A 14,923-nucleotide genomic window follows, 5' to 3' on the forward strand; every position below is an offset into this window, starting at 1 on the left:
GATTGTTTGTTTCTGACCAAATACTTATTTTCCACCATAAAATGCAAATAAAATGTTAAAAAAACAGACAATGTGATTTTCTGGATTTTTTTTTCTCAGTTTGTCTCCCATAGTTGAGGTCTACCTATGATGTAAATTACAGACGCCTCTCATCTTTTTAAGTGGTGGAACTTGCACTATTGCTGACTGACTAAATACTTTTTTGCCCCACTGTATATAGTATATACAGAAGAGATGACATACAGGTATATACTATATACAGGAGGAGATGACACATGGGTATATACAATATACAGGAGGAGATGACATACAGCAGGTATATACTATTTACAGGGGAGATGACATACAGGTATATACTATATACAAGAGAAGACATACAGGTGTATACTTTATATAAGGGAGATGACAAACATGTATATACTGAGGTGAAAATGAGGGGTGTGAGGTGAAAATGAAAAGGTGTGAGTGCAAAATGAGAGGAGTGAGGGAAAATAGTGGAGTGATCGGAAAATGACAGATGTGGGGTCGAAATGACAAGTGTTATGGGGGAATGACAGGAGTGAGGGGGAAAATAAGAGGAGTGAGGGGGAAAATGAAAGGTATAAGGGAGAAAATGAGAGGTGTTAGGGAGAAAATGAGAGGCATGATGGGAAAATAAGAGACGTGAGGTGCTATAACTAACCACAGATATTTACTATGCCCAGGCAACGCCGGGCTCTTCAGCTAGTGTACAATAAAATGGGAAGAAGAAGAACTTATTACAGATCTTAGAGATTTGTGAAAAAGGAATATTTTTGTGTTCCTGATTTTGGGAGGCAATTTAGGGACAGATTTTTATAAGCTAATTGACTTTATACTGATGCCATAAGCACTCTGTGTAACATTATATGATGCCTCAGAATGGTACCCTGTTATAGAAATATTCTTCCCTAAAAGCAATGTGTTTAGGTTAGAAAACCTTAGTAAGAGCCATGTTGGTGCATTTGTGACAGCCGGGAAATATGCAACCGTACTCATGACGTCACTCTTTTTTCAGGAGCAATGGCAGATATGTGCTATAAACACAAAACTATACACCACAAGCCCACTGCAATCGCACAAGTTAAAAAAATTAAAATACCTCCAGATACGTAAAAGGATCATAGTTAGCTACTTTTAAAATACACAGGACAAACATATGACTATTTAAATACTTTGACCTAAAAAAAAAAAAAAGTCACTTAAAGTAATGTCCCTATGTCCGGGCAATATTTTCAGATCATTTCCATATTGGAGCTGCAGTTTCTCGGTTTCCTTGTATTTTTCTGAAAAAACTTTACAATTGCGAATAATGTGTAAAACAAGTGTCAAGCCTCTAGATGGCGCTGAAGCTCCAACTAATTAATGTATGTCTCATTGTTTAGTAAAAAAGAGAGTGAAATCCTGGAATATTGATCTCATGGTTGTAATACTTAGTAGGAAAAATGTGTGCTCTAAAGTATAAGAAGCGTCATACTTCTGGTTAATGATTTATTGGATCAAAAGTTCCACATAACCCTTATAAATTACAATAAGTGTGTCACAATCTAGAGCTAATGGCACAAAGGCTGGACTCCTATGCTCACTAATACTGGGGATGTTAATTGGCCCGGAGGTCATATTGACCCCTCCTGCCATTTGATATCTCAAAAATAAACTCTGAATTGGTATACACCATATAGTGTACATTATATTCTGTAATATTCAGTGAATGAAGAAAGATAGCTGACATTAGAGGACAGCACAAGGCTCTAAAGGGAGTCAGTGCAGTTTTATATACGGAAGTATTAGTACAGCTGTGAGATGATTGTCCCCCAATAAAAACAATACCTTTTTTATAGAGCTCCGATGTGCAAGTCATGAGAAGAGAAATCTATTTTAGAAGTCACATGTAAATCAGGCTGGCGTTGCACTTGGAGCATGTCAATGCATTTGACAGTAGCAGTACAAGTGCACTGACACACCCCCAGTGCACTTGCAGAGTGATTTACATGTGACTTCTGCACTCATTTTTTTCATGACTGAGCATTAGATCTCTACAAAAAGTATCATTTTTCTGGGTGACAATCTTGTACACAGCCGTACCACTACTATCATTTGTAAAAAAAAAAAAAAAGTGCCGACAGGTTCCCTTTGATGGTTCCTCAAAACTTTACACAGGGAGGACTTTTTTTTTAGATACCATATACAACTGTCATGTTGAATATTGTATCTGATCTGCAGGCAGGATGATTTAGAGCAAGAGAAGCTGATCAGATTGATCTACAGTTTGTGGCAAAGGTTTCAGTAAAATTTGCATTTTAGTTATTGAAATCCCTGTTGTGTGTATACCTGAGTCCAATGGTCTTCCCTGTATGACTGTGCATGCAGAGGGTGCTGTCAATCACTAGTAGGACCGCCCACTGGATTCATATGCGCAAGGGATCTCAATGAATAAAATACCAATTATACTGAATCTTTTCCAACAAACCTATATATAATTCTGCTCAACTTCTCTTTCTCTGTACCATTCTCTATGTCATCAATCGAACTGCAATTTCCCACTAAAGGAATGAGGCTAGATGTAAAAGGGTGAAAAAACAGTCATAATATGGGATGAGCCTTAGAATATTCTATGTAAAAGTAGGGTTAAATTGGTATTCCCAAAATCACAAATAATCCCCTACTAACAAAATAGGGTACAGCATGATGATCGCTATGCGTCTGACTGCGGGAGTGGCCTTGAGTGGAGCAGAGGTACGCATGCTTGCCCTTCCCCCCATTCATTGTATGTGGGATGTGGTGAAAGCTGAGTGCTCTACTTGGATATTTCCGCCACTCCCATTGGGGTTCCAGAGCCCCTAACTTGAGATTGTTGGGTGTCTCAGAGCTCAGACCCCCAGGGATCGGTAAGTTCCCTTACCTAATAGTTTAGGGATAACTTCTGATTTTTCAAATAATCCTTTAAGTGAAATATGGTTTCTACAGACTTTCGAAAATAAACATTTTTAAAATAAAGTTACTGAATTTCATGACACTGTTTGTTTTCATTTTCGGCAAACCAATAACACCAATCAGCTATATCAAAATAATTTCAAAGAAAAAGTCAATACACTGGTTGATACTCTGCTCATATTTCCCCTGATTACTTTTTCAACACCTCATTCTAGACCACCCTGGGACAAGAGGGTTTAGAGCACCTCTGGATGACATCAGTGGCTGTAATGGAAACATCTATGGCAAGTACTTTGTGGAACATGTGTGGCTTATAATTTGTGGGGCATATGTGGTAGATACATAGAGACATCTGTGGCAGCGTAAGCAGATGGACATACTGCCCATGTTCCTCCTTGAAGAAATAAGTATAACGTTATATTGTGCAATGTGAATGATGATATGCATTAATGATGTTAATATTGAGTGTTACATGACAGTAAGGAGAGTTAGAGTTACGTTTGGGACTAGCCCAGAGTGGGAGGGACTAAGCTGAAGGGACAGAGACAGTTTCCTGTCAGAACATCAGATAGGGCCCAGTATGCATAGAAAGAAGCCTTAAGGTCTGACGACGTGAGTGTGTAGATGTGACAGAGGATAGTGAGATACTAGTGTAAAGAGGTGATAGAAAGGCTGAGTGCTCTGTAGGTTTGGATTTCTGTTTCCCTTAATAACAAAAACCTTATTTAAAAACTGCATTTTGTGTTTTCTTGTGATATTTTTGTCTAATACTTAAATTTATTTGGTGATCTGAAACATTTATGTGTGACAAACATGCAAAAGAATAGGAAACCAGGAAGGGGGCAAACACTTTTTCACACAACTGTATATATATATATACTAAATTCAAGAAGCAATAGTCTTTATGGATTGCATATATGAACAGAAAAACAAATATGGTCTCATAGAATATCACCTAGTACCAGATAGACTGGGCTGTTTGGCTGTATGCTATGTCTGAGATAGGGGGAAGGCCGTACCTCCAAAATGGATGACAAGGACTTTTGTTGTAATTTTATATGTGCAATAAAAATGTATTGCTTAAGTATATTGTACTAGGAGGATTACTGGTGGATCACCAAGAATTTATAATGGGACAAACATCTTCAGCATGGATTCCAATGGTATTTGACCCCAATGGTGATGAGCAATCCAGGGAGTAAGTCAATGTGTAACTACTAGATATGAGCTAATCTTTTCGAGACTAATTGAATTTGTTTCAGATTTTACCAAAAAATTTGGATTAATCTGACTCAGAATTTTTGGCAATTTATTTTGTGAAACTTCAGAAAAATGGTAGACAGATGAATACCATTTTGCATGAATTTCAGAGATCAGAAAAAAGATACTCACCTGTCCTACCACTGTAACCTCTCTTCTGATCCTTGGTGCAACTGGTCCAGTCCTCCATGCATCCTCCTAAGCTCTCCCATCATCTTCAGTCGGTGCCAAATAGAGCTTATACCAGGGATCCCCATCTTTTGGCACTTGGTGCCACATGTAGCTAACGAGTCTGTGAGATGTGTTGCTTGCGATAGTGTGCCAGATTAATTCATTAGCACAAGGTCTAGAGACCAGCTATGAAGAGAAGGTCTCCAGATGTTGACTTTGGTAACTTTTATAAGTAGCTTGAGACGGAAGAGCAGATTTGGATGTGTATAGATTAACAGTTATACTGGTTATCAGAGAGGTGCTTGGATGCAATGGTGTTGTGAGTGTGCCTGTCATGGGAATAAGAAATAGGGTTAAAGTGGAAACCCATGGATGTAAGTAAACTACCGTACCCATATGGGAGGGAAACAGAAGCTCTCAGTTAGCTTTCTGCGCACATTATTTGGCTATCATCACACTGGTAATGGTGGATTCTGAGAGTCGCTGTTGTGAAGGTGGGGGGGGGGGCACTGGATGGTGCTTGCAACTATCTCTCAGAGTTGAATGTAGCTATCAAGATAAGAATGGTTTGGGGTCTGCTGCCACAGACGTTAAGACATAGATGGCTTGAGGCCTAGTCAGTGCCAAAGTGGATGCATAGAGGACTGGCCAAGCAGATACCTGGACAAGGGGCTACAGCAGTGGAACTTGAGCAGCAAGGTATTTTTTTATCCTATATTTATTATGTTCTAGGGTCTGGAGAGAAACCCTTGTAAATTATAATGAACATTTGATTTGCATCAAATCATTTTGATGCAAATCAAATTTCCTGCCGAAATTCAATTGAACTTTTAGGATCATGGGGTGCATTAAAAGAGGTCTGGATACACATGATGAGAGCATTATACTGCCTCTGTACAAATCCCTAGTTAGACCGCTCATGGAGTATTGTGTCCAGTGTGGGCACCGGTGCTCAGAAAGGATATAATGGAACTAGAGAGAGTACAAAGGAGGGCAACAAAATTAATAAAGGGGATGGGAGAACTACAATACCCAGATAGATTGGCGAAATTAGGATTATTTAGTTTAGAAAAAAGACGACTGAGGGGCGATCTTATAACCATGTATAAGTATATAAGGGGACAATACAAATATCTCGCTGAGGATCTGTTTATACCAAGGAAGGTGACGGGCACAAGGGGGCATTCTTTGCGTCTGGAAGAGAGAAGGTTTTTCCACCAACATAGAAGAGGATTCTTTACTGTTAGGGCATTGAGAATCTGGAATTGCTTGCCTGAGGAGGTGGTGATGGCGAACTCAGTCGAGGGGTTCAAGAGAGGCCTGGATGTCTTGCTGGAGCAGAACAATATTGTATCATACAATTATTAGGTTCTGTAGAAGGACGTAGCTCTGTGAATTATTATGATGGAATATAGGCTGAACTGGATGGACAAATGTCTTTTTTCGGCCTTACTAACTATGTTACTATGTTTTAGTATCTATGACCCCTTACAGTCAGCTTTGGACACCGAAACGTTGCATATACATGAGTGAATTTTTCACTATCTTAGATCTGGAGTGCTGAGATTTTTTGCCAGATAGGTAGATAGACAGATAGATGCATTCCATATACTGTACCGAATTGATTTACAAACCAATCATATGATGGCCATCTTGTTGATGAACCCCATAAACAGCTCGTAGGTGTGTGCCCTGCTTGACACTGAGCCACACTTCCAAACTTTGTCCTGGTTGAGCCACCATTGGGCACTGTAGCTCTGCTCTGTATACTGGGACTGTCACAGTGACCTGGAGTTCTGCTGCAGGTTCTTGCCCTTCAGCTTTCACTTCTACTGCGTATTGACCAGGCAGACTGTACTTATGAGTAATTACTCCACCAGCAGTAGTGACAGGTTTACTTCCACCTTTGAATTCCCACACAAATTTCTGGACAGGAGCAGAGGCCTCTGCATGAAACCAAGAAGTTTGAAATACAGAGAAGTGCAGAATGGCTGATAGACAGACTTCTACCTGTAAGAAGAAAATGGCATCATTGAATTTTTGGCACAGCAGAAACATAGACCATGACAAAATGTATGCAATATGACAAATCTTGAATATTGTATACAGTGTGCGATTTCTAAGGGATTTCTGCAATTCTGAGTGTCATGTCCCATGACTTGGGAATCTTACAGTATTTATTGTATTATTGCTGTTGCGTTGCTATGCAATAAAGTTTGCCTTTTAGAAATTTGTCCTCTGTCTCTCCCTGTCTGCCTCCTTAGCTGTGATGTCAGGTCATTAACCCCTCCATTCTGCCTCATTCTGTGTATGACAGCCATGTTAAGAAGCTTATGTCATTTCATTTCTGCATAACTACAAGAATTCAGCTTGAAAATAAACCTTCTTCTGGAATGTTCATACGTGCTTCAGCAGTCAAGTCAAGCTATCTGATTAAATCTCTTTGTGTGAGTACTGGTAGATAGAGACAGCCAAGAAACAGTATCTCAAGAGCCCCACACTCACAGCCTAGTTATACTGTAGAGTCAGAATACTGATTCTCTGGCACAGAGCTTTGGATATAGCATTGATTTAAACGACCGTGTTACACGATATGTCATATGGAAAATGAAAGTGGAAAAATATCATTAATCACTTCGCAAGAAGCTGGATAGAGATGGGCGTACACCTGGATGTTCGGGTCCAGCGGGTTTGGCCGAACAGTTACAAAAAGTTCGGGTTCGGGCACCAGAACAGTACCCAGACCCAAACCTGAACCTCATTCACTTGACTGGAGGGCCCAAACATCCAGTGTTTGCTGTGCTGTAATGTGCATGGCACATTAACAGATGTGCCTTTTCTGGGCAGGTGCGGGCCACTATTTTTAGGTTGGGGGGCCAATATCCATGGCCCCTTACCAGCCTAAAAATACCAGCCCCCAGCTTTAGCAAGGTTGGTTGTCAAAAATCGGGGGGGACCCCATGGTGTTTTTTAAATTATTTATTTAAATAATAAAAATATGGCGTGTGGAGCCCTCTATTCTTGATAACTAACCTTGCTGACAATGAAAGCTGAGGGATGCAGCCCCCAGCTGTGAGTTTCGTCTAGCTGGTTAGCAAAAATACAGGGGACTTCATGCCGGTCTTTTAAATTATTTATTTAAATAATTAAAAAATACGGCGTGGGGACCCCTCTATTCTTGATAGCCAGCCTTGCTGAAGCTGACAGCTGAGGGTTGCAGCCCCCAGCTGTGAGTTTTGCCTGGCTGGTTATCAAAAATAGGGGGAACCCATGCCTTTTTTTTTAATTATTTATTTACAGTGCAGGAGCGGCAGATAAATACTCCCATCCGCCGCCCTTGCTCTTGCTGTTATTAGCGTCAGCAGGTTTTGAATGACGGGAGAAGTTGTCCCATCAGCTAATACAATAGGTAAACTTTATACCTCCGATCACAGCTGAGCACTAACGCTATCATTTGACAGCATGGAAACTACGGCTCTCTGACCGGCGGAGATGATTTCACCGCCGATCCGAAGCGGTATTTGCCGCGCTGTCATGCACATGACATTATGACAAACACCTGGTTTTTGAGCAGCCGAACCCGAACAGTAACACGGGCTTCTTGGTGAAGTAAGTGTTCGGTGTCCGTGCCCGAAGAGTAAATGTTCGGTACAGATGCCGAACTTTTCTGTTCGGGTTCGCCCATCTCTAAATTTGAGTCATCCTTATAAAATAATCAATGTGGCCTTGTATTCAGAGAGTAATTACTATTCTTACAACATGCTCTTCAGCAAAAGATCACACAATAAAATAAAATACAAACGACAGAAACAATAACTAAACAAAAAATGAAACTAAATATCTGAGAACACATCAGCACCTGGAGGCAGACAATGATGAAACAATATCCTAGGAAATTTACTTATGGATTATACTTATGGGTGGAAAGGAGGGAGTCGATGCTATGATGGTGCCAGGTACTGCAACGTGCACTCATATGATCTTTGCTTCCGGAAGCTTGTCTAATGCAAGCACAGCTGTTTTTATTAAAGTTGGTAAGGAAAATATTCAATACAGTTATTATAATCTATAATTTACAAATATGTTTTATCACAATATTGTAAGTTAATAATAATTATAATAGTAATAATTTTATTTATATAGCGCCAACATGTTCCGTAGCACTTACATTACAGCAAAACAATAATCACAGTTCAAAACAGATACCAAGAGGAGTGGGGGCCCTGCTCGCAAGCTTACAAACTATGAGGAAGAAGGGGAGACACGAGAGGTGGATGGTAACAATTGCTTTCGTTGTTCGGACCAGCCATAGTGTAAGGATCGGGTGTTCATGTAAAGCTGCATGAACCAGTTAACAGCCTAAATATGTAACAGTACAGACACAGAGGGCTAATTAACTGCATAAAGTGTATGAGAACATGATGCGAGGAACCTGATTATGGTTTAAGTTTTTTGAATGGGCCACCAAGGGATAGATAGGTTAATGCGTTGAGGCGGTAGGCCAGTCTCAACAAATGCGTTTTTAGGGCACGCTTAAAACTGTGGGGATTGGGGATTAATCGTATTATCCTGGGTAGTGCATTCCAAAGAATTGGCGCAGCACGTGAAAAGTCTTGGAGACAGGAGTGGGAGGTTCAGATTATTGAGGATGTTAACCTCAGATCATTAGCAGAACGGAGAGCACGGGTAGGATGGTAGACTGAGACCAGGGAGGAGATGTAGGGTGATGCTGAGCCATGGAGTGTTTTGTGGGTGAGGTTATAGTTTTGTACTAAATTCTGGAGTGGATGGGTAACCAGTGTAATGACTGGCACAAGGCATCGGTATAACAATTGGTGAGGAATATGAACCTGGCTGCAGCATTTAGGACAGATCAGAGATTGGAGAGTTTGGTAAGAGGGAGGCCGATTAGTAGAGAGTTACAATAGTCCAGACGAGAATGAATGATTGAAACAGTAAGAGTTTTTGCAGTGTCAAAAGTAAGAAAAGGGCGAATTCTAGAAATGTTTTTGAGATACAGGTAAAAAGAGCAGCCAGTGATCGGATGTGGGGGGTGAACGAAAGCTCAGAATCAAGTATGACCCCAAGGCAGCGGGCATGTTGCTTTGGAGTAATGGTGGAACCGCACACGGAGATGGCAATGTCAGGCAAAGGTAGGTTAGTAGAGGGAGAGAACACAAGGAGTTCAGTTTTTGACAGGTTCAGTTTCAGATAGAGTGAGGACTAGTGTTGAGCATTCCGATACCGCAAGTATCGGGTATCGGCCGATATTTGCGGTATCGGAATTCCGATACTGAATTCCGATACTTCCCGCGTATCGGATACCGGAATCGGAAGTTCCCAGAATTCAAATTGAACGCAGCAGCCAATGAGGAATGAATGAAAGTGTGGGCACATCCTGTTTAGCATGGTGGGCATGTAAGTACTGGCAAGGCTTGGATTGGCTGCTGAAATGATGTCACTCTGCACTATAAAAAAGCGCTGCCGCCATTTTGCGCTCACTCTGCTGTGATTTCAGTTAGGGACAGGACGCTGTGTTCTAACTGAGGGCCAGTTGAGCTTGCTAATTGCTTTATTTTCCTTTCCAAAGGCTAATTTAGCAAAACGCTGTGTGTTCTTCACTGTTCACCTTGCTCTTGCCTTGCAGCGCTGTTTTAACAGCGTTCTGCAAGGTCTCTGTGTGTGTGTGTGTGCAGCTCACTCTGTAGTCTGTGTGCAGCCATATACCCGGTTGTATTCAGCTCAGGGGGGGTTCACACTGCCTCACACAGTTGTTCTTTTTTGCTCTTAGTGCAGCCTGCTGCACATTTTTTCTCAAATTTCCTATTAGTGTTTTTCCACCAGTCTCCAGCTCTATTGTGGAAAAACACTACATAGGATAACCTAGAGGGGGTTTTTTGGGCCTTGCAGCGCCGTTTACGGCTGTCTGCACGGTCTCCGTGTGAGCCCAGCTCGCCCTGTAGTCTGTGTGCAGCCATAGCCGGTTGGATTCAGCTCAGGGTTCGTTACTGGCTCATACCTTGAGAAAAATTTTCCTTTTTTTCAAATAGTGCAGCCTGTTTAAAATTTGAAAAAAAAAATTCCTATTAGTGTCTTTCCACTCGTATCCAGCTAAATAGTGGAAAAACACTATATAGGATAACCTAGAGGAGGGTTTTTTGGCCTTGCAGCGCCGTTTACGGCTGTCTGCACGGTCTCCGTGTGAGCCCAGCTCGCCCTGTAGTCTGTGTGCAGCCATAGCCGGTTGGATTCAGCTCAGGGTTCGTTACTGGCTCATACCTTGAGAAAAATTTTCCTTTTTTTCAAATAGTGCAGCCTGTTTAAAATTTGAAAAAAAAAAAATTCCTATTAGTGTCTTTCCACCAGTCTCCAGCTCAATTGTGGAAAAACACTACATAGGATAACCTAGAGGGTTTTTTTGGGGCCTTGCAGCGCCGTTTACGGCTGTCTGCACGGTCTCTGTGTGAGCGCAGCTCGCCCTGTAGTCTGTGTGCAGCCATAGCCGGTTGGATTCAGCTCAGGGTGCGTTACTGCCTCATACCTTGAAAAACAATTTCCTTTTTTTCAAATAGTGCAGCCAGTTTAAAATTTGAAAAAAAAAAATTCCTATTAGTGTCTTTCCACTTGTATCCAGCTAAATAGTGGAAAAACACTATATAGGATAACCTAGAGGAGGGTTTTTTGGCCTTGCAGCGCCGTTTACGGCTGTCTGCACGGTCTCCGTGTGATTTAAACTAGCTCTGTAGCCCGATCTGCACCAAAAAAAAGGTTAAGTTCACCAAACACAACTTAACACTTGTGTAGGCCACATTTGAAAAATAATAAAGTTTAGTCCACAATTTACAACATTAGTGTTTCTTACACCTGTTAGGAGGAGCATTACAGGAATAAGCACACTAAGGCCTTAGTACTTTTCTGCTTATCTTTATCTGTCAACCAAGATGAAGAGGGCAGGGAGTAAGGCACGTGGGCGTGGGCGCGGAGCAGGGAGAGGAGCAGGGAGAGGACGTGGTGATTCTGTGCCTGCTGCGGGCGCCGGTGACTCGTCGTCACTCAGTTTCAGCAGGGAACAGTCCTTCATGCGCAGCTTTGTCGGAGAGCGCCGTGCACCGCTGCTGCGTGAAGACCAAATTGAAGCCGTTGTCGGGTGGATGGCAGCTAACGCCTCGGCATCGACTTCAGTTAGTGCCACATCCTCTCAGGCACAGAGCACTGGAGAGCAGCCATCTGTCTCTTCACCACCTGCCAAATTGGCCAGGCAGTCAGAGAGCCCAGGACAGGAGCCGTCTCTACTTCTGTTCTCTGAATCTCTTGGCTTGGAAACAGGGGGCCAGCCAAGCAGCATTGGAGAAATGGAAGAAGAGGCAGTGTGCAGTGATGCCCAACACCTTTTTCTCTCTGACTCTGAAGAGGCAGGTGGGCCAGTGCCTCCGGTGACCACAGCGCAGTACGCATCTGATGATGAAACTCAGGTGCCGCTTTCTCGTGCGTACTGTGCTGCTGAGACTACCCAGGAGGAGCAGTTGGTGGCAGAGGGTAGTGGAGATGATGAGGTCCTTGACCCATCGTGGCGTGAGGAACAGGAAGGTGGTGGGAGCAGCTCAGAGGAAGAGCTTCCTCTTACGGGCCAAAGAGGGAGAGGGAGGGGGAAGACTGCGGAGCCTGTAGCCTCCACTTTGGCACCCGTTAGGAGCCTGTCTCTTTCCAAAGCCAAAAAGGGCGCTCCCAAGACTTGCAGTGCCTGGTCCTTTTTTGACACAGTTGCAGATGACATTTGTTTTGTCAAATGCAAGCTGTGTCATCATAAAGTAAAAAGAGGGAAAAATGTCAGCAACCTCAATACCACAAATATGTGGAAACATGTGCGGACCAGGCACGCGGTGGAGTTACAGAAACACACTGAAGATGTAGGCCAACCAACAGCGGCAGCTACCACCTCTTCAGCTCGTGTTGCCTCTTCCTCCAGCTCACGCACAGCTGGTTTGGCTTCCTCCCAGAGACCTTGTGTAATTCCACCCACAGCACCACCTTCCCAGTCATCCTCACACTCCCAGTCTACTCTACAGCCATCGGTAGTACAGGCATGGGAGAAAAGGCGGGCATTCTCGGCCAACCACCCCCGAGCACAGGCTCTGAATGCAGGCATTGCCAAACTGTTGTCCCTGGAAATGCTCTCGTTCAGGCTGGTGGAGACTGACAGCTTCCGTGACTTGATGGCATTGGCAGTCCCACAGTACAAGGTGCCCAGCCGCTTTTACTTCAGCAGGCAGGCTGTCCCTGCCCTGCACAGGCATGTTGAGGCAAACATAAAACATGCGCTACTGAACGCCGTCAGTAGCAAGGTCCACCTCACCACCGATGCGTGGACCAGTCAGCATGGACAGGGGCGATATGTTTCCCTCACTGCCCATTGGGTTAATGTTGTTGAGCCAGGTACAGATCGTGCGAGTGGCGCAGGACGTGTCCTGCCCACTCCAAGGATTGCAGGAATCCAGTCTGTACGCATCGACTCCTCCTCTTACACCAGTTCCTCTGATTCCTCTCTGCAGGATCCGTCACAGTCCACCCCCACATGGACCCGTGAACGTTTACCTATGACCGACATGAGCACAGCCGTGGCCAAACGTCAGCAGGCCGTCTTGAAACTAGTTTCATTGGGGCATCGAAGCCACACAGCGCAGGAGCTCTGGAATGCCATAAAGCAGGAGAGCGATGTGTGGTTACTGCCAGCGAATCTCCAGCCAGGCATGGTAGTGTGTGACAATGGCCGAAATCTGGTGGCAGCTTTGGCCCTTGGCAACCTCACTCACATCCCATGTCTGGCACATGTGCTCAATTTGGTTGTGCAGAGTTTTCTGAGGGACTATCCGGATCTTGATGCCCTGCTGCACAAGGTCCGCCTAGAGTGTGCTCACTTGCGGCGTTCCAGCTTGGCCAGATCCCGCATTGCTGCTCTGCAGCGCCGATTCCGCCTTCCGGAACACCGCATCATATGTGACCTACCTACCCGGTGGAATTCCACGTTACATATGTTGGAGCGGTTGTGTGAGCAGCAGCAAGCAGTTATGGAGTACCAGCTGCATCAGGCGCAAAGAAGTCGCAGTCAGCGCCGATCAGACTTCACAACCACAGAGTGGGCCACTATGAAGGACGTCTGCCAGGTTTTGCGTCCTTTTGATTATTCCACGCGGATGGCAAGTGCAGATGATGCACTAGTCAGCATGACTGTCCCCCTTATCTGCCTGCTTCAGCAAACTTTGCAAGGGTTAAGGGATGATGTGGTGGAAGAGGTGGAGGATGAGGAGTCACCTTTTCCATCAGCTTCTGGAGAGTCAGCGCCACGTGGTTCCTCACAAAGGGGTACGCAGGGGCCAATTTGTGAGGAGGATGAGGAGGAGTCAATGGAGGAGGAAGAGCTCCGTCCAGAGGAGGGAGCGACACAATTGTCCAGTGGTCAGTGTGTACAGCGAGGGTGGGGTGATGACGAGCGGGCAGAGATCATGTCTCAAGCAGGGGACAGCGTTTCTGGGCCGGTTGGCACTCTGCAGCACATGGTGGATTTCATGCTGCAGTGCCTGAGAAACGACCGCCGCATCGACCACATTCTCAACATGCCTGATTATTGGGTGTTCACCCTCCTCGATCCTCGCTACCGGGACAACGTCCAAAACCTCATCCCTGCGTTGACCCGGGAGCGTAAATTGCGGGAGTACCACGACACACTGGTGAATTCCATCATCTTCTCCTGTCCAACTGAGAGGAGTGCTGCTAGTGCTTTACAAAGCAGCTCAGTGCGTCGAGGCAGTGGGGGAGGCTCTGCCCAAAGAGGGAGCAGAAGCAGTGCCTCTGCCCAAGGCAAGCCCAGTATGGCACAACTCTGGCACACTTTTGTGTGCCCGCCCCAAATGTCTACACCATCACCGGCGGCTCCAGTCAGCAGGAGGCAACGGTTCCGTCAGATGGTGACAGACTACATGGCTTGCCCTCTTACTGTACTCCCAGACGGCTCTTCCCCGTTCAAGTTTTGGGTCTCTAAGCTGGATACATGGCCAGAGCTAAGCCAGTATGCATTGGAGGTGCTGGCTTGCCCTGCGGCTAGTGTCTTATCGGAACGTGTCTTTAGTGCCGCAGGTGGTGTACTAACAGACTGTCGCATGCGACTATCCTCCGATAACGTTGACCGGCTTACTTTCCTGAAAATGAACCAGGCCTGGATCTCGCAGGAATTTGCCACTCCTCTGCCTGATTAAGTAATTGGGTGTCATCCAGGTCTCCTGCTGTGTTCATCTTTCTACCACCTGAACTGCTATTCCTGGGCTCCAACACCGCCAGTTGCGGCTCAGAAGTGCAGGCTGCACAGTAAAAACATACGACCCAGTGTTATTGGGTTTCAGTAACGTCAGCTGATCCCCAGCTGTGTAGCCGGCAATGTGTCCTGCGACCGCCACGCTGGCACAACAACCTAAATGTAAGGGAACCTGTCCCCCCCCCCCCCCGTCGTTTGTTACTGAAAGAGCCATCTTGTGCAGCAGTAATGCTG

At 44.5% G+C, this 14,923-nt stretch overlaps 1 protein-coding gene across 1 annotated transcript in view; it reads right to left on the reverse strand.

The window, feature by feature from the left end:
- The window catches only part of LOC138666740 (polycystin-1-like), a 279,344-nt gene that overhangs the window by 160,238 nt on the left and 104,183 nt on the right, over positions 1-14,923 (reverse strand). Inside the window, exon 8 of the mRNA XM_069754924.1 lies at positions 6,018-6,393. Within this exon, the coding sequence (XP_069611025.1) occupies positions 6,018-6,393 (376 nt within the window). The remainder of the gene's footprint in view (positions 1-6,017; positions 6,394-14,923) is intronic.

This window comes from Ranitomeya imitator, chromosome 2 (assembly GCF_032444005.1).
Source record: "Ranitomeya imitator isolate aRanImi1 chromosome 2, aRanImi1.pri, whole genome shotgun sequence".
Classification (NCBI taxonomy): Eukaryota; Metazoa; Chordata; class Amphibia; order Anura; family Dendrobatidae; genus Ranitomeya; species Ranitomeya imitator.